This window comes from Magallana gigas, chromosome 5, assembly GCF_963853765.1.
Source record: "Magallana gigas chromosome 5, xbMagGiga1.1, whole genome shotgun sequence".
Taxonomy (NCBI): Eukaryota; Metazoa; Mollusca; class Bivalvia; order Ostreida; family Ostreidae; genus Magallana; species Magallana gigas.
In genome coordinates, this window is record NC_088857.1 from 11,331,989 (window position 1) to 11,353,539 (window position 21,551).

General features: G+C 35.8%; 1 protein-coding gene across 4 annotated transcripts; it reads left to right on the forward strand.

Moving 5' to 3' along the window:
* The first annotated feature begins 3,284 nt into the window (after window positions 1-3,284).
* LOC105341512 (uncharacterized) lies at window positions 3,285-19,775 on the forward strand. Of its 4 annotated transcripts, XM_066084491.1 has the most exons (17): window positions 3,286-3,351; window positions 6,424-6,510; window positions 6,663-6,838; window positions 7,377-7,516; window positions 8,088-8,257; window positions 8,601-8,706; window positions 9,133-9,233; window positions 10,414-10,575; window positions 11,805-11,898; window positions 12,375-12,438; window positions 12,549-12,655; window positions 14,457-14,719; window positions 15,339-15,396; window positions 16,161-16,375; window positions 16,559-16,649; window positions 16,847-16,964; window positions 17,413-19,775. In XM_066084491.1, the coding sequence occupies exons 4-17, from the start codon at window positions 7,405-7,407 to the stop codon at window positions 17,624-17,626; spliced, it is 1,875 nt and encodes a 624-aa protein (XP_065940563.1). In that variant the 5' UTR covers window positions 3,286-3,351; window positions 6,424-6,510; window positions 6,663-6,838; window positions 7,377-7,404; the 3' UTR covers window positions 17,627-19,775. The 4 variants fall into 4 exon arrangements, with proteins under 4 accessions (XP_011446375.4, XP_034308433.2, XP_065940563.1 ...); XM_011448073.4 differs by lacking the exon at window positions 6,663-6,838 and having other exon boundaries at window positions 3,285-3,351; XM_034452542.2 differs by lacking the exon at window positions 6,663-6,838 and having other exon boundaries at window positions 3,285-3,351; window positions 14,460-14,719.
* Window positions 19,776-21,551: the final 1,776 nt, after the last annotated feature.

Here is a 21,551-nt window from a genome sequence, read left to right on the forward strand (position 1 = left end):
GCCCTGGTTATGGGTGTACAGACTCTGGTGATGGGCACACAGATTCTGGTGATACGTACTCTGACCCTGGTGATAGGTATGGAGACCCTGGTGATGGGTATACTGGCCCTGGTTATGGGTAAACAGATAATGGTGATGGGCACACAAACTCTGGTGACACGTACTCTGACCCTGGTGATAGGTAAGAAGACCCTGGTGATGGGTGTACTGGTCCTGGTTATGGGTGTACAGACTCTGGTGATGGGCACACAGACTCTGGTGATACGTACTCTGACCTTGGTGATATGTATGGAGACCCTGGTGATGGGTATACTGACGCTGGTTATGGGTGTACAGACTCTGGTGATGGGCACACAGACTCTGGTGATACGAACTCTGACCCTGGTGATAGGTATGGAGACCCTGGTGATGGGTATACTGACCCTGGTTATGGGTGTACAGACTCTGGTGATGGGCACACAGACTCTGGTGACACGTACTCTGACCCTGGTGATAGGTATGGAGACCCTGGTGATGGGTATACTGACCCTGGTTATGGGTGTACAGACTCTGGTGATGGGCACACAGACTCTGGTGATAGGTATGGAGACGCTGGTGATAGGTATGGAGACCCTGGTGATGGGTATACTGACCCTGGTTATGGGTGTACAGACCCTGGTGATGGGCACACAGACTCTGGTGATACGTACTCTGACCCTGGTGATAGGTATGGAGACCCTGGTGATGGGTATACTGACCCTGGTTATGGGTATCCAGACCCTGGTGATGGGCACACAGACTCTGGTGACACGTACTCTGACCCTGGTGATAGGTATGGAGACCCTGGTGATGGGTATACTGGCCCTGGTTATGGGTGTACAGACTCTGGTGATGGGCACACAGACTCTGGTGATAGGTATGGAGACGCTGGTGATAGGTATGGAGACCCTGGTGATGGGTATACTGGCCCTGTTATGGGTATACAGACCCTGGTGATATGTACTCTGACCCTGGTGATAGGTATGAAGACCCTGGTGATGGGTATACTGGCCCTGGTTATGGGTGTACAGACTCTGGTGAAGGGCACACAGACTCTGGTGATACGTACTCTGACCTTGGTGATAGGTATGGAGACCCTGGTGATGGGTATACTGACCCTGGTTATGGGTGTACAGACTCTGGTGATGGGCACACAGACTCTGGTGATACGTACTCTGACCCTGGTGATAGGTATGGAGACCCTGGTGATGGGTATACTGACCCTGGTTATGGGTGTACAGACTCTGGTGATGGGCACACAGACTCTGGTGATAGGTATGGAGACGCTGGTGATAGGTATGGAGACCCTGGTGATGGGTATACTGACCCTGGTTATGGGTGTACAGACCCTGGTGATGGGCACACAGACTCTGGTGATACGTACTCTGACCCTGGTGATAGGTATGGAGACCCTGGTGATGGGTATACTGACCCTGGTTATGGGTATCCAGACCCTGGTGATGGGCACACAGACTCTGGTGACACGTACTCTGACCCTGGTGATAGGTATGGAGACCCTGGTGATGGGTATACTGGCCCTGGTTATGGGTGTACAGACTCTGGTGATGGGCACACAGACTCTGGTGATAGGTATGGACACGCTGGTGATAGGTATGGAGACCCTGGTGATGGGTATACTGGCCCTGTTATGGGTATACAGACCCTGGTGATGGGCACACAGACTCTGGTGATATGTACTCTGACCCTGGTGATAGGTATGAAGACCCTGGTGATGGGTATACTGGCCCTGGTTATGGGTGTACAGACTCTGGTGAAGGGCACACAGACTCTGGTGATACGTACTCTGACCTTGGTGATAGGTATGGAGACCCTGGTGATGGGTATACTGACCCTGGTTATGGGTGTACAGACTCTGGTGATGGGCACACAGACTCTGGTGATACGTACTCTGACCCTGGTGATAGGTATGGAGACCCTGGTGATGGGTATACTGACCCTGGTTATGGGTGTACAGACCCTGGTGAAGGGCAAACAGACTCTGGTGATACGTTCTCTGACCCTGGTGATAGGTATGGAGACCCTGGTGATGGGTATACTGACCCTGGTTATGGGTGTACAGACTCTGGTGATGGGCACACAGACTCTGGTGATACGTACTCTGACCCTGGTGATAGGTATGGAGACCCTGGTGATGGGTATACTGACCTTGGTTATGGGTGTACAGACTCTGGTGATGGGCACACAGACTCTGGTGATACGTTCTCTGACCCTGGTGATAGGTATGGAGACCCTGGTGATGGGTATACTGACCCTGGTTATGGGTGTACAGACTCTGGTGATGGGCACACAGACTCTGGTGATACGTACTCTGACCCTGGAGACCATGATGATGGGTATACTGACCCTGGTTATGTGTATACAGACCCTGGTGATAGGTCATGGGTAGATCTTCAAGGGGTCAGTGACCTGTTCACCCCTAATACCCCCCCCCCCCAACAAAATAGCTCCTGAGTAAAAAAAGAAGGAAAATAGATTTCTTCTTTCTTCCCCTCCTAGTCTTGGATTTTTTATTTATTTTGGACTAAGGTGTTTGTAGAACCTGGTGAATGGAACAATGCACGAGATAATATTGGTTTACATAAAGTCTTTATACTAGCATACATGTATGTAATGAAACCATGATATTTTGTTCAGGCACCTAGCATCGTAGCAAAGTGGGTTGAGGGCAGACTCATCCAATCTTGCCTTGAAAAAAAAACCAACTCAAAAATACTTTTTAAATAATTGAAAATCCTAATCCGTGGGGGTAGGGGGCAAAGTGTACCTTTAACTTCAATTTCACAGTTTATTTCCTCTCTTTCATTTCAAATTTTACATGGTCCCAAAAACATTGGGGGTTGCAACTGTATGTTAATTTACTTTTTTATAAGTTAATTCAAGAAAAATATTTCCTGCAAGAAAACGTGTGCTGGAGGGGGCGGTCCCGTCCCCCTGTCCCTGCCCCCATTCCACCCCCCCCCCCCCCTCCGATGCTAAGTGCCTGTTGTTTTCCTGTAACATTGATTTTGATTGTTCTCTCAATTATTTATTTAATTTTTTGGTGTAAAATCTAATGTACATAACATTTTTAACACTTCTGATCATATTTTTCATATAAAAATCGCATTTTTAAATTGCACATATATCAGTTCGAAGTTCCTCCAAATAGCTTTCGAATTTCCTCCCAATCGTTTACCGATCCCGATGGAAAGTTGGTTCACGCATGCGCACATCCTGGTTATAGTGCCTGGTTATAGGATATAAAAAGTACCCTATTCTATACCTCTCAGATGAGAGAAATTTCCGATTTATGTTTCTGGATGCAGCTGTTTTGTAAGTCATTTAATTTAGACACATATTTTAAATGCACATATCAGTTATGTTTGTAGTTCGATAACTGTCACTCAGTAGATCGGCTAAAGAAGTTGGCTTTTCTTAGCTGCAATAATGTAGGCCTCTCCCGATTTCTTTTTTGGGGGAGTAAACATCAGATACATATAGAATATCACACTGTTGTTTTGATCTCGGCCCTGGTATCAGCCCGAGCGGTTGGTATCGGCCCAAACCCGAAGGGCGCGGGCCGATAACATCCGAGGGCTGATTTCAGGGCCGAGATCAAAACAACAGTGTGATGTAAAAAACTGATGTCGTTTATATCATATATCTAAAGTCAAAGACTTTATTCAAAATCAAATTCCATATGATTTATGATGAAGAAGATACAGTATGGATTTTTTTCACATTTACAAAACTTGTTCATTTTTATTCCTTTTTATGTGTTTTAAGAACTGTAAGAGTTGTTGGACTTTATTGACAAACCATCGTCGTTTGAAATACAGTACTGGCGTGCGACCAGTTCTCGTCGAGTACCATTTCTCGCCAGTACATTTTGACATCATTTTTCGTCTATAATTTTATGTGTAGATAAAATGACGTCAAAATGTACTGGCGAGAAATGGTACTCAGCAAGATCTGGTTGCACGCCAGTAGAATATAGAATGGAGTCTGTTGTCTGAGATGAAGCACTAGTTATATCTTCTAGAATTGATAATTATCAAGAGAGAAACTTCCATCCTGCGCAACTTCGTAAGAAGTCAAATTTTTTCACTGGGATTTTGTAAGTTCCCTGTCAGATTCCATTCATAAAAATCCATACTGCTATAGCAAGAATGTTCATAAGAGTGTCTGTTACTTAAACCACTTAATTTTTACAATCTCAAGTCTGGTTTTCTATGATTTAGTCTTGTTCCATCCTTCTTTTTATCCTCAATAATTTAAATGCTGATTGATATTAAATAAAGCATGCTATTGTTCTAAATACACAACCGTTGTGTAGGTTACCTCCCCTTATTTAGATACACATGCTTTTTGGCGCTATTTTTGAATAATTATTTTTCAATTTTCAGCGATAAATAAAAATATTCAGACGTGTAAGGTGATGCTTTATTTAATTTATTACTAGTTTTAACCAAAGCATAGATAATTGAGAATTAGCGATTTTAAATTTGAGGGCAATACACCCCCTCGACGATGGGCTGAGACAGAGAAATATCAGACCCAAGGGCATTACAGCCCTAGCTTTTGATTGCTGTCTCACCTAGTCCAAAACACGTGTATCAGGGCTGATACACTACTAGGTATATGATAAAGTGAAGTCGCCAATTCTGGGTCGTCTCCAATTCCGGGTCACTGGTGTGTATTTCATGTCACCTTGTTTAAATTGAAGCATAAAAAACTTAATAAATACATAGATCACGAACTATAGGCCTTTCTGTCTTTGATCATTAGACGATATTTGAAAATTAACATATACAGACCCTCCGTGAAACGAATTTATAAATCAAGCGCTTTTGAGATGGAGATTTTCACATATCTTTGACATGTTATTTTCATTATTGCAGCATGGTTGATATAAAAGTTGTGGGAGGGTGTAATGGATGAAAAATATTGCACATGCATTCAGTTATATGTCAACAGTTATTCAACATGATAACTGCTCAAATAAATTTACACCAATTAATTAATCAATCTGAAGGAATTTTCCCAATTGCGGGGCACTAAACCTGAAACATATTTTTCTGTGGATTTACGATAACGTAAAAGAGAGAAAAAAGAGATTCAATTGTATAAAATGATCCATCCAGCTCAGGTGTCATTTTTTTTTTATCTTGTTTGTTATTTTTCTTAAGGTTTATTTTTCTTTTTGTCACAATGATGACATAATGACAATCATTTCATTCTGAATCACGACTGTCATTTACATTTAAAAATTGGTCCCTGTTACTTGAGCATCAGTAGTTGTAAATGTATTTTCTGATCGGCATTATTTTTTATATGCTGCAAATTTATAAAAATTGTGTTCTGCGACGATTACTCGACAATACTGACACTTTGAAGTCACATGACCCGAAAATGGAGAAAATGATTTGAAAGTAGGGAAACCATGCCTTGTTGAAATGCCTCTGTAAATATTGTTTCCGGGAATTTATTTTCAAAAACAAAATGAATGCTTACTAACTCAAAAAATGTACTTTCAATATACATATAGTATAAAATTTAAATAGAACGGCTTTGCAAAATATCAAAGAAACAGTCTGATGTGACCCGGAATTGGCGACTTTACTGTATAAAAAATCGGAGAGGGCTACATTATTGCAGCTTGGCTTTTCTTTAACTTATCACAGACCTCGATCTGAACTTCTGCATCTATCACAGAAACAAATCACAGTAGTTCCCAGTCTGAAAAAATTACATACTTTTTTATGTCCTCCCTACTTATATTTACTGTACATGTATGCAAAATTAGTTAAAATTGGATCGATATGAAAATAAGGTATGACTCTTTCTTGTATTCATACTCTCTCCATCTAAGCCAAAAAAAATCATCAGAGGCAGGTATCACAGTTTATCCTCTTATAGTTAGTAAAGGCATTACAGATGTTTGATCCACCTCTATATTTATCAAGGAAAATATAGTGCAAGATCACTGTGAAGTCATATGTTAAAATCTATATTCTATAGCTTTATTGATTTTATTCATTCTGCTACATACAGTTATTGTCATTTTATCCATTGAATTATGAAACTTTTATTATATTTAATTAATTTAAACATTCTAAAGATAAGAACTATTGATACATTAAATAAAATCCCTTTATTTCATGTTTTCATCTATTATCATGACTATATCTCCGTAACAAATGAAATTGCATGAATTGATTACAAATTGAGACATAAAATGTAGATTGCAGTTTTCTTTTCATTTTACATCAAATTGTTGGTCACTATTTAAACCTAGAAGTATCCTAAATTAGTGTTCATTGTATAGAAATGGTCTTTGAGATCAGCAATGGTCATTGTGCTATATTTCCATGGATAAGGTCAGCTTTCTTTATGAACTTACAGGTACAGGTATTGTATGGACCGGTGGACAGAAGCGGCTACTCTAGTTTACCTGACCAAACACAAGGGTGGTCTTCTTACCCGTCTAAGGTTAGTTTAGTTCTATGATGCATTGTACTTTTTGAATATTTTTGAATTTGTACAACATATTAAATTAATGCCCGAGTGATTGATTACAGAATAGTCTGATGCAGGTATGTATGTTCACTTTGATTTGTTGTGTATTCATTGTAAATGTGCAGATCTAGAGCTAAACCTTGGTGATAGACCTAATTAAATCAACATACTTGTCCAGTATTCATGGTCATGTTTCTCTACCTGGTGCACTTACTTCATTACACCTTGAGCCTTGGGACAAACAGACAGGACATAAAACATCCCATTGCATAAGTTTATTGTAAATTTACTTTTGCTTCAGGTAAATGGCATTGCGTGGATGGTTTTGATTTCGATTAAAGCATTTAATACACCGGTACATGTATTTATTTTCAACTCCTTGTAATGGTGTTTACATATCAAATACACTTCGAAAAATAATTGTGTTCCTATGTCAGATGGTTAGCAGAAAAGTAGATAAGTTATGTAACGATACTGGTTCGTTTTATATAGCATTTTTAAAAAGGCTTCAGAAGCATTAGACATTTAGTTTTGCTATATAGAGGTAATCTGAGAAAAGCCACGGTGACCTTAAAAATATTGAAAGGAATCTTTAGACAAGTTGACACTAAAAGAACAATTGACATCTTGTGCATAAGAAAAAAAACTCTGGCATTACATGTATCCAACTCAATCAGTATTGAAATGTATAGTGAATGGGAAAATAATGGAATAATAATGGGACGTTTTCAGCTCAAATTGTGACCAATATCCCCTTTAAAAGGACAAAGCAAGTTAAACAGTCCTGACAGGCTTTTTCCTCTTTACTGGCTTAACTTACTATTAATTTCTATTGATAGATCTGGCCACTGACTCAGGCTCAGCACTATGGAGCTAGATTTCAGGAATCTGTGTGTGGAGGTGGACAAGAAACTCATTTTGAACAATGTGAGTGGTTTGGCCTGCCCAGGAGAGCTACTGGCTGTCATGGGACCAAGTGGTAAGAGGTTTTTTTTTCATTTAATACACATTATAATTATTTCATACAATTTGTAAAATCTTCTAGCAATTTCCTTACACTCCATGCGATAAGGTTTACTGTGGAATCATTTTCATTTGTGGGGTCAATGTTCATGGGTAGCAAAATTTCGTTGGTAATGTTATCGGGATAATTTTGATAAATATTAAACAAATGGTTGTGTATATGTTCATGGGGGTTTAAATTCGTTGGCAAGGGTTACCCATAAACGCCACGAACTTTGGTCCCCCACGACCAATTATGAGTCCACAGTATTATAATTCATAAGCATGCCATAAAAGATATCAATATTCAAAAGAAAGAAAATCTAAAAACTAATAAAGTTAAAATTGTGTAAGATTCCCATATGTGGATATTGAGTAGTACTCAGTAGGATACATGGAAAGGTTTACAAACACTTAGATAGAATGCAGTAGATTATTTTGTAGACTGGTTGCCAAAGAAGGTCAACATTTAAAACAGTTATCAATCAGTATAAAACAGTGTTGTCAGAATGTCCTAATTTTTGTCTCATTATGTTAATTAACGACAGGTGCTGGAAAGTCCACACTGCTGAATACCTTAGCTGGTAGAACTCCTCTGTCATCAGGAACAATATCTGTGAACGGACATAATATAACCAAAGACCTCAGAAGAAAGATCTGCTATGTTTTACAACAGGACATTTTTTTCTCAAGTCTTACACTCAAAGAAACCTTGCAGGTCATTTACAACATGTTCTACCATTTTATGATTTGAGACCATTTTGTTAAAGCATGATTAGAGTTACATGAATATTGTATAACAATGAAAAAGCATTAAAGTTTATACAGGATTGTCTCTAAGACCCGGAGATGGGGAATTCCCCTGCCTATAATGCCTTACAAACCCAGCTATTATTGCATTTCAAACACAATCTAGCTATAAGCTAGACCCCCAGACCCCCCTTGCACAAGCCAGAAATACCAAGAATATCTCTAAACCTTTTTACTCAAAAAATTAATTTTTAAGTGTAACTTATTTTCCCTATTTGTTTTTCAAGAGAATTTTCTTTATTCTATTTCAGTTTACAGCACGGATACGTTTACCAGAAAAAATGTCAAACGCACAGATCACTTCAAAAGTGAATGAAATCATTCAAGATTTGGATTTGTCGAGATGTGTGGACACAAGTAAGTAGATTAAATAATCATCAAATCTTTTTCACTAGATTGTAATATTAATTTGTTATTATTTAATATGAAAGATTCCAAGTTATGAGTCACCAAAGCTAAATATATCTTTACTAAACGTGTATATTATAAATTATGCTAATCTTTTGGTATACATAAGACACTATGGAACCATTTTTATTCATGGGGGTAGCCAAAATTTTCCTGTTTCGTGGGGACATAATTTCATCGGTAGTGTAATCAGGTTAATCTCAATAAATATTTAAAAATGATTGTATATACATTCATGGGGATGTAAATTCGTGGGCAAGGATTATCCACAAAAGCCACGAACATTGGTTCCTCACGAATAATGATGATTCCACAGTAATAGGAAAATTGACCTAGTATATTATCGTTTGTATCGGTGATCTGTTGCTTTGACAGTAATGGGAGATGTGTGGGTGAGGGGTCTGTCCGGTGGGGAGAAGAAGCGAGCCAGCATTGCCTGTGAATTAATTACTGACCCAGTCACCATTCTGTTGGATGTAAGAATAACAAGCACACACTGTCAAAGAATAACAGTAAAGTCTATAACAAACACCTTCTCTGAAGTCTATAACATACACCTCCTGTCAAAGAATAGCTTAAAGTTAAGCCTATAACAAGAACTGCCTGACAAAGTCTATAACAAACACCTCCTGTCAAAGAATAACAGTAATGTCTATAAAAAAACATCTCCTGTCAAAAAATAACAGTGAACTCTAGAACAAACACCTCCTCTTAAAGAATAACAGTAAAATCTACAACAGACACCTCCTCTTAAAGAATAACAGTAAAATCTACAACAAACACCTCCTCTTAAAGAATAACAGTAAAGTATAAAACATGCAAACTCTTCATAAAGAATAACAGTATCAAAGTTTAATAGTAAAGTCTATAACAAACACCTCCTGTCAAAGAATAACATTTCTTTATTGATTGAAGAAAACTCTCATGGTGTTAGCAGTCTTTATGATATCTATGATGTGTGCATGCTTGCAATATTTAATTACATGTACTACATACTTTTGATTGATACCTTGTTTGTATATGGATGAAAGAGAATGTTATTCATTACAAGTTAGAGAATTTTTTCAGTAATTATTAAGGAAATATGCATCAGGACTAGGACTGTTTTAAAATACCGATATGCTTTCTTTTCTTGCCTCTTGCATCTTCCCAAGTCAAGGGTTTCTGATCCGCTCCGCTCTACATAAACCCTTGACCGAAAAGACAATACATATGCGGGTTAACGATTACGCCATCTAGTGAGTGTACTCAATTTGGAACTTTTGTGACCTCTTGTTCGGACCAATCAGAGAATGCATTACAAACAGAAACAGTATAGCAATATGGCTGCTCCCATCAACAAAATCATATTTGTAGAAAAGATGGATTCACTCGGACTAAAAACCGATAGCAGTAGGTCAAATACTTACTAGTCTGTCTGAAATTTATTTGACAACGGTTCAACATTGATCAAAACACAGTTAACATCATTATTGAAACGGCGTTTCTTATTGGATCATGCAAACTTGTATGACACCAACCAGCGTATGAGGTTTCTAACCCTGTCAAACTCTGCCTATTTGGTCAAAGGTTTATGTAGAACCAAGCTGATCAGAAACCCTTGACTTGGGAAGATGTGCTTGATGATTACCCATGGTTCTTTTCCAATGTACACAGGAGCCAACATCGGGCCTTGATTACAGTACAGCATTCAGTCTGATAGAGATGCTACAGACCTACGCCAGGAACCATAACAAAACTGTAGTGGCCACCATCCACCAGCCCTCCAGCTTCATCTTCTACCAGTTCCAGAAACTCCTGCTCATCTCTGATGGAGAGGTATGGAGGCAAACTGATTCAATTCTTATCTCTCTTTTTCTGAAATGAATAACCAAGCTTGTATGAATGTTGTAATGCTTACCATTGCTTAGATTAAAATCATCACAGACTTTGTATGTGTTATATATATTCGGACGAAGATGTCTTACATGAAAAAATTAACCCTGAAAAGAGTCTTCATTTTTTTATTTGACTTGAAGAAATTTTTTGTGTTAGGTGCTTAAATTATGGATTTGTTATGTCATAAAAATTTTACATGAAATATGAGGGAATGCTCTTTTTACAGAAATCTCAAATAATGCACAATTTTTGTGATATATATTTACTTGTATTAATTTATTTTTTTTTTGCTTGCCTTGCTTGATTTGAGTCACTGTTTCAGTCAGTTTTTCACTAACATTGTGTGAAATATTCTCTTTTGTTTTGATAACTTACAAGTTTGTACTGCTTTTTTCTGTTGTAGATATTGACCCGTTGTTGTGTGCTTAATCTGCATGTGATTTAACAGCACCTAATACATGTATACCTGTATCATCCTCATGGTAACATTCTAACATTCATTTAACTCATACTTGTAGTAGATACTACTGTATAAAGGGTTTTATTTGCCCCTTACTATTTTTGCCCCTCTACACTTTCAAACAACTTCACCCCGTCTTGAATTTGCCCATGGCCAGATGCAGTTGTGTTAATAAAAGAGATATAATTTGAGCAAATGGCATTTGCCCAGACTTGAATTGGCCCACTGACATTGAGGGCAAAAATAAAAGGAAGGCAAATATTTCCCTGTATACAGTATACTTGTGGTAAACCTTTGCTTTATGACAGGGCAATGCTTTATCAAATACTTGTGGTCAGAACTACAGTATTTATGACACAGCCCCTAGCTTTAACACTTAAAAGACCTAGTTTTGTTTACATTTGTTTTTACATTGCTATTTCTGCTTGCAAAAGTTGATTAAAAAGCGGCTTTGGTGAATATCTTATGAAAATTTGGAAAAAAACCTTAGAAAACTGTAGATACTAAGATAACAAGTTAGATATAAGTTATAATTAAATTACTGTCAATTTACTGTATTTCAGACAGGGAGGGAAACATTACTTTTGTTTGTTTATTTTGTTTATTGTTAGTTTGGGTTTTTTTGGTTGTTATTTTTTTTTGGGGGGGGGGGGATTGTTTATTTGTATATTTTATTTATGGGTGTAAAGTATGATTTGTATTATTACAGCTGGCATACTTCGGTGATACAGAGAAAGTGGTGGAATTTTTCCACAAAGCGGGAGTTCCCATGGCTTCCCATTATAATCCAGCAGATTTCATATGTAAGCTCTTGTATCTATAATATATATGTCATTGAATGAATACTGTGAACCTACTTTTATTCACTGCAACTTTAATTTGTGAATTAGGGGAGATAAACTCGTTTGCAGCGTCTAATTTTCGCGATCAATCCATTTCTATACCTTTGTCATTATTTTATAGCCATTCAGGAATGAGTGTATTTCAGTGAGAAATATTTGCAATGACAAGGGTCTTGCGACCATGCGAAAATTTCTTTTAGTATGTGAATATAAGTTGGCTTACAGCATACAAATTGTTCTGATTTAAACTTTATTTAACATCTTACTTTATAATTATTAATAAGCCAATGCATATTGAAGTAAGACACCATGTGAAATAAGGTAAAACATGCTAATGATATCACAGCACATATTTATTTATATAAATTGTATTCTTTATTTTTCTTCATTTCCTATAAATAATGAAATTAATGATTTATATACTTTTACTTGATTAGTGGAGAAATTGAAAGAAGATGAAAAAACAAGGTTAAAAATCATAAGTGCAATGGATCAAATGAGGTATGGATATTCGATTGCTCTTCTCTTGTATATATATTTACAATCATAAATCATACCATAAGCAAAAACAAAAACTTAAAGCATTCTTTGAATAATTTTGTCAATTCTAGGACCAGTTCCAACTGGTCATCTAAATTAAAGAAGTCTGAACAAGTTTGTAAAGAAGGTGAGCCGGACCCAACACCATCTCAAGAGATCGTGGAGCAAATCTACAATGGTATGGGTGTTTGAGTTGGCTTTCCCCCCTGACATGTTATCACCTACGTGTATATTCAGAGGGTACTATTAGTTATCCAGGTTCAATCAAGGGTGTACGGGGATTTACCTCGGGTTGTTTTTCATACAACCTGAGGCCAAAGGGCGCATGGAACACAACCAGGGGTAAATCCCCCAAGACCCTTGGTTGGACCTGAATAACAAATTGATTTCTTATGTAAACCAAATAAATCTGCATATTAATGTCGCGTCATTTACTGTAGATACCTAAATGAAAGCGAGGAATTAATTTTCGGGTAAAATCGTGAAAAGAATGTCTCATTTTAATTTTTCAGACAGTTTTGAAGTTTAGGAAATTAACCAAAAAAAATAGTGATTGCGATTTATTTATCTCGCGATCTGATACAAAACAGCGAAATCGCAGAATTAAGTACTCGCGTAAAATAAGGAATTTACAGTACTTCTGGCTCAAGTCGGGTGTACAGAAATTTACACCCAGCTTATTAGCCAATCCAATCTCATGTTACATGCTACTTAGAAAGAAAAGTACTTTAAAATATCTAATTAAGGTCTTATTAAATTTCCCAAGGTAGGAGTATTCACATACTGTTTGACATAATGTAAAGGAGATATGTATTAAGCTAAATAAAATCTAAATTACATTGACACTACAGTGGAGCCTCAGTTATCCGGACGCCTTCGTTCCCAAGTTCAATCGTCCGGATAGATGAAGCGTCCGGATATCTGAAATGTGTCTAATGTTGTCATGAATGATAATGATAGTGTTGATACATTGTACTAGGGATTTTTGCCTTTCATACCATATAGCAACACATGCTAGAGTTGTCTGTTGATATGAACGTTTTTAGGAGATAAAGAACTCTGGTTTATTTTATTATTTTGTCATGAAATATTAACTGGATAATAATGATAACCGAATCTAGCTAAATTTTTTGTGTCCAAGTGTGATATGTGTGTGATACACTGTTGTTCGCAATTTTCCAAATTTTAAAAGTGATTTGGGAAGTCAGTGTGTTAATACAAGCTACTCATGAGGGTCTGGCACGTAAAAAAGGTGTGAAACTTAATTGACAGGGGTAATCTTTTGTACTGAGTAGGGTATCATTAAATTTTACCGTCCGGTTAAATGAAGCAAGATTAGTAGCAAATCAGTGTTTTGTGGTAAAAACAGACCGTCCGGATCCGGAACACGAAATTCCGGATAAATGAGACAAAATAACGTAAACAAAATATGTTCCCAAATAATGTCGTCCGTAAACTGAAGCGTCCGGTTATCTGGCGTCCGGATATCTGAGGCCCCACTGTATTTTGATTGTTTACATGTTTCAAATTGCATCTGACTTTATAGCTGTAAAACAAGAAAAAGAAATGACCGCTTATTCTACCATGCTATAAAGTCAATGTCATGGAGGTTTATTAGAGGGACCAATGTAATTGCATTTTGATACAGGTTACTTAACTTTGTCAACTGACTTCTAGGATTTCTTACTGGCTCAGGTTGGATTACAGGGGAGGTCTCAAAGATATCAAGACCATCTCAAAGTTTTAAAAAAATTTTGGTGTCTGATTCAACACAAGCTGTTTAGAAATCCTATAAGTTAGTAGACACAGATAAGTCACTCATAAAATCTTAATTTGGTTCCAAATTGGAATATTTGCTTAAATGATGCAACATGTATATGCAAGTGTACATTCCAATGTTATACATATATTAGAATTCTTTGTTTTCCAAGAATTTCATTTATTATGTTATGCATGTATGTATTATATCTCTTCATCAGCAGACAGTGTACACGTCAGCTTAATGGAGTTAGACAAAGCTGATAATGTATCATCCTCCAGAACTCCGCTCGATGACAAAAAATGGCCGACAGGCTTCCTGACCCAGTACAAACAGCTTACACTGAGAACATTCAAAACTTCAAAGTCCCAGATGTTCAGCAAATTCAAACTGATTGAGACAGTGGTGCTCACTGCCATAGTCAGCTTGATTTGGTTCCAGCTGCCTCGGACAGAGGAGACTCTCCGAGACAGAATGGGAGTGGTAAGTACAGGTGTACTGGGACATCAAAACTTTTATAGAGTAATTCTGCCAGTTTACCGTTGCTATGGTAATTTTTGTGTTGATCTAATTTCGCTCTTTTGCAATCCCTTTCAAATTGCAAAATATTGAATAAGCAGAAATTATATCTTGTATTATTTTCTGTAAGAAACTTTTAAAATTGTAAAAATTGACTGACGGAAATTAAAAATGCTACATATTTTCCCCATTTTCACAAATTTTGTGACACAAGAAGAAAAACGGATATACAGTACATTGTATTTCAATGCATCATCAATTGTTTTTATTCTTGAAGTTTTTGTTTTAAATTTTATATCACTACATATACTGTAGATTCCTTATTTTATGCGGGTACTTAATTCTACGATTATGCCTTTTCGTATCAAATTGAAAACGTAAAATCAATAACACTGAACTATTATTCAACTTTCTTGTAGTTCTTGACTCTTAGGATATAAAAGTGAGATTTTAAATTCTGCATGGGGTGTTTCTTGTGATTTAATGCGATATTAATTCCTTGCATTTAATTAGAAATCTGCAGTAGTTCTGATTGTCGTTGATATCATCAGATGAATACCTGATATATGTTCTTTAATTGTAGTTATTCTACATGTCCATGCATTGGGGGTTTACACCTCTATTTGACACAGTCACTGCGTGTAAGTTTAATAATTAACAGTGAAAAGCATGCAAGTTACTAGAATTTATGTACTATGTACATTTGTATATGATTTTTTACAATATTAATTGCCTGTTCTTGTGGAGTTCGTAAAGAGGAAGGTACAGTTTCTTTCAATATTTGCCCTAAAATTCAAAAGTTGTTTAAATCTCATAAAAATACACATATACCATCTTGAACTTGTGTGTATATAAACTACCAGGTTAAAACGTTTTATCTTGTTTTTAAAAAAAAGTTAGACATTTTGGCATATTTCTAAGATTTAGTCAAAAATGATGAAAAATGGCACATTTTCTAATAGTTTTTTGAAGAGGAAAATGTGTCCGCAGCCTTTGCCCACAACGATATTGATATATTTTATGTGAAATCACATGATAAAGTTATAATATGAGTTTCATCGTGGGCGACGGCTGCGAACATATTTTTCTATTAAAAAAAACACTAAGAAACTTGTGTCTTCTGCTCAGTTTTATGAAAATGCACTGTTTATGACATCACAATTAACCTTGTGAAAGTATAATCACGTAACTATTTACAGATTCTTATTTCATGGGTATTTTTGTGTAAATAAACGTTACATTTCAAATTTATATATTTTTAAAATTCACTCTAAAACAGGGCAAAATCTGTATGAAATTGTACCTAGTTCTTGTACAGTCAATTATTTGACAGTTATTGTTCAATATTTGTACATGCATTGTTGCAGTATTTTCCATTCTATCACCTGTGTCTTCTGTTGTTTAGTTCCACTAGAGAGACTGGTTATTAACAAAGAGCGGCTCGCTGGATGGTACCGCCTCTCCGCTTACTACCTGGCCAAGATGACCAGTGAACTAGTGCTCATTCTTGTACAGCCTCTGTTCTTTATTACGGTCGTCTACTGGTCAGTGGGGCTCAATGGGGTCTCGTCCTACTTTGCCACGCTGGGGACATTGTTCATACATGCTATAACTGGACAGGTGATCTAACCGAGATTTTATAAAACATAATTCAACTGATATAGAACCCACTTTTATTTTTGTTTTAATTTGAAAATATGTTGTCTGTGAATTACATATCTATAAACAAATTTTACACATTATTGTTTACCAAATGTTTGTTTGACTTGTTGAAGATTTTTATTTGTTTTTGTTACGTCACAGAGTGTAGGACTTTTTATTGGAATAGCAAGTATGGACATCAGAAAAGGGATGACGCAGGCAACAATCTACATCATGGCTACCATGTTACTCGGTATGGTATATGATCTTTTATACAGACTACAGTGTAAATGACTTCATCCATCTTTAGATTGACAATAATCTCAGCAAGATTTGTTGAGACTGAAAAATTTTGATGCGACATCTCATCCAGGGTCAGTCAAAAAATTTCACTCTCAACAAATCTTGCCAAGTTAGATTGAGATGTGATTGTATTATCTGTACTTGTAGGTGGATTCTACACAAGGAGTCTCCCTTTCTGGCTGGACTGGATAAAGTATGTGTCTTTTTTACAGTATACATTTAGTGCAATGATGTGTCTGGAGTTTAATGATGGACCGGACATTAGGTTTGTATTGAAAGGATTTTTAAGATAATTTAAGATGGATATAAAAATTGTATTGAGATTGCTTCTAAGATTGAATGAAAAATCAAATAGCAGGTGTTTTAGTTGGGTATTAATTTGGCTTACATGTATTCTAAGGGTTACTAGGTTGTTTTTTGTTATGATTATAATTTTTAACAAGCATCCTAGTGCATAATTTACTGGTAAGCAATATTGTCTCAAGCATTCTCAAAAAAATAAGATTCTTCACAGTGAGGAAATTGTGGTATTTTTCTGCTTAAAAACACTATTTTTTAATAATTTCTTTTTCTGTTTCCTTCAATCTTAGATGGATTGTACTTGTTCCACTATTAAATGATTTAATTTCTTTCAGTTAAGAGAAAAAATTGTTATTTAATTCTCATCCTGTTTAGAATATTTGTAAACTTTTTTTTATCTCTGTTACATGCAGATGCGCAGTCAGATCTACAACATCTGAGTCCCAGTTTGGAACCTGTTTATACAGTAACTCCACCCATATCCCATCCAATGAAGTTCTCCGTTTCTATGGAATTGATCTGCCCTACTGGGCATATATTTTGCCCTTGTTTGTGTTTATTCTGTTTTTTCGGATATCAGGGTACTTTATGTTAAGATATAAACAAAAGCCAAGTCAAACAAATTAAGTTTCCTTTCTGTAAAGCTCGGTATTGAAATATACATTGTTGTACTAGCTGGTTCAGCTGATAGTTTTTACTCAGGCATGGTGCTAAATACCCCAAAGATTTTTGTACATATTGATAATCAAACTCATAGATTTTACTTTATGGTGCATAATATTAGTTGATTTTGAAATTTTTTATAATTGAAATAGTATCAAATATATCAAATAAAATCAAATTGATTTTTTTAATTTCTATATTGTATATTACAAGTGCATTTAAAAAGCATCAACTTTATTAAGTTTCATTTAACAGTTATATATGGTTGTGTTATTTGGTACTATATAGAAATCTCAAATTTAACAATTAACAGACATTTTATTGTTTATAGCTATTTGGTTTCATTATTTTTTTTAATAAAGTGGATTAAAGTACATGTATTTAAAATATTTGTTTTACCAATCAATATGTAAAACACATTGTGATCCCAGAATACTCCATGTCAGACTTGGTTTTGTTTTTTGGGGGGTTTTTTTAGGTTATACTAATAATTTAATTTTGAATTATCAGTTTTAGATGTGAGATTTTATCCAGCAAAGCATTTTTGTTCTATTTTTTAATACAAAATTAAAATAAGAATGAAAAATAAGTTGTGGATTATTAGAGTAAATATGCGTGAAGCATTACCATATTTTTGCTAACAATTGTTGTTAACCAAATGTACATGTGTTTACATTTAAATGTTAGATATATTTTATGGCATTATTAATTTTACCATGATTTATTATATCACAGGAATTATATGCTCCCCGCAAACAAAGTTTGGGAGGTATAAAGGAATCACAGCAATCATGTCTGGTCCATATCTTTTTTTTAAGAAGGAACATTAAAAGCTCCTACTTCACACAAAGATTGCTTATGATCTGAGGGTGTGAAATGATTCTGAACCAAGGTCATTTGGGCAAGTTCAAGGTCACTGGAAAGAAAAATGCTTAATTTTTGTTAGTTCCTTATATTTTTATTAAGGAACATTGGAAATTCCTACTTCGCACAAATATTGCTTATGACATAAGAGTTTGTCATGGAAGGAAAAGTGCATAATTTTTGTCTATTATGTTACTTAAAAAAAGTAGCTTATGACCTCAAAATATGGTCTGACTGTGAGCTTTGGTGGTTTTTGCAAGTTCAAGGTCACTAGAAAAATTAGTGCACCCATTTCTTTCCAATAGAGAAATTCTTGAGTTATACTTTCAAAGTGGAGGGTATCATTTGTGAGCTTGCTCCTCAACGTACCTTTACTTCATTTTACCATGATATACATGTACATTTGCATACATTGAGGGAAAGACTAAATTTACTACAATCATGAATACTGGGTAATTTTGAGAGTTAATTGTAACATTTTTAAGCAAAGTTTTATCGATTAAAACACAGTATACAAGTTCTTGCCATTAATGAAAACTATAGCCGTGTGTTATTGTTTTAATGTGTAAAAATTGTTTTAAATCTTTACAAATGTTTGTATTCTAAACCAGGTGTTGTTTAATTGTTATTATCTTTTTACGAATATTGGTATTTTTATCCAGGTACTGTCAACCAACTTTTATTCACACAAAGAAATTTTCGAGAGGTTCACGGAAGCCTCGTTGTCGCGAATATTTCTTAACACGGATCAGTATTTGCCATATACTTGTAATAAAAAACAGGTGTGGATAAGGCTTGGTCGCAAAAATTAGCCGCCACGAACCAGTTCATCTCTTGTATATCGTGAAATAAAATCGATGCACATAATAGTTGGTTTACCGTATTGTCAGTGCTTGTAATGATGTAAACTTATAAAACTATTCAAAGTTCTATTCAAGTGCGATTACAATATTGATTGTCGTTTTGTATCCTGTTAAGAGTATCGTGTTATTGTCTGCTCCTGTAATGATGTAAAGATACACATCATTTGATTATTTACAGAGAGATTTGTTTCATTATTGTGTCAGCTCAAACTTTGGTACCTGACCTTGGTTTTTGAGGTCTTTGAAGTAATTTTTTATGTTACATGTATCAACTCTTTTTGCAAACTGCATTCCGAGTGGATTTTATGTAAGAGATTAACATTCATTGTGTATTTTTTGTTATACTATACATATCAGGACCAAATAAATTGTCGATGCATTCCAAATGTTTTTACAAATTACTTATTTTACATGAACATGTATATGGGTTAGCAAATTTTTTGTAATTGTAATTGTAATACAAATTATCATTAATAATTTTGCTTCAAATTGCTTTGTTTCCGTTCATTATGCTTTCATTGAGCATGCACATGCAGACTTCAAGCATACCTGACAGTTACGAAGCACGTACAAAAATTACACGGACACGGCTACTATCTATTCTTACAAACGTCAAATAACTGAAATTTTATTGAATTAGATTGGTTTATAACGACAAGTCTTTTAACCACAATAAGCATCAAAGAACATTATTCAATGGATGTATAAATATATTTAGACAGCTTGGATGTGTCATACTTCCTATTCGTTTTTAGAAACTGGTCAAGATATAGTCTAAAAATGAAAACTTTAAGTTTTCTCTTTTAAAGATGAAAAAAGAAACTTAATAGATTGTCAAAATGTAAGAAATAAACAGCAATGTTAACGTGTTTGGTCACGTGATCAAATCAAGTGAAGCCCGAAGGGCTTCTTAGAAGATTTTACTAAGAAGCGTTGCGTGCAACGCTTTTAAAATTTAAATGCACTTTAGTCCGTCAAAAGACCGTATTTGGCTTGAGAAAGAAACCAAGTCCCGTTTTCTCTGATATTGACCCCACCCCCAAGAAAACCTTTATCCCAGGGAAACTTCCCCTTATGTACTGATTTAATCTTGTTAATCCATTATAGAATAAGATTCGTGGCTCTATATATACTCCTGGTTTGTTGTTTTTTTTCTGGGGGGGGGGGGGGGGTTGCAACGCTCTTTGGAAAAATCGTTTATTTTACTATAGAGCAATCTGTGCAACGCTAATATTTAAATGCGCTTTATTTCGTCCTTAAGCTTTATTCTCCCAAAAGAAACCAAGCCCCATTTTTTCTTATATTGAAGCACCCAAGAAGACCCTCTTCCCGGGGAAACTTCCCCGTATGTACATATTTTATCTTATTTAATCGCTTTAGAAGTCGTCGCTCTTTATAGATCCAACGCTTTATGGGAAAACCGGTGATTTTACTACGGATGCACTTTATAGGAGCGCTTTATTCCGTTATAAATTCCTGTTTTATATAGATTTACCTCTAAAAGACACCAAGCTCCATTTTATCGAAGCCCCCTAAGAAAACTGTCTTCCCGGGAAAACTTCCCCTCCGTTATCGAATAAGATTAGTCGCTCTATATTTGAAACCCTCTATGGGAAAACCGGTGATTTTACTACGGAGTGAGCGTTGCGTGCAACGCATGCACTTAAGGGGCGCTTTATTCCGTTATAAATTCCTGTTTTATATTGATTTACCCCCAAAAGACACCAAGCTCCATTAATTTTATTGAAGCCCCCTAAGAAAACTCTCTTCCCGGGGAACTTCCCCTTATGTATGTAGATTTAATCTTAAGATTAGTCGATCGCTCTATATTTGAAACGTTCTACGGGAAAACCGGTGATTTTTCTATGGAGCGTTGCGTGCAACCTTGAACGCATTCATTTTGTCAGTAGAATCAATTTTAAATAATTAAGGCATTACCAGCCTTATTCGCTTATCGCCTTTTGCTGAAATTAAGAATGCATGATATTAATTTCACTAAGAAGAGAATATGAAGTGAATTTTAATTCAGAATAAATAATTTGTACATGTATAATGTAGCACGATATCCACGTGCAATTCACGTGAAGTTCACAAATTACACTGCTAAACTTTTGTCTTAATTAAATTGTAACTTCTCACAGTAACTCCGAGTTTGCCAACAC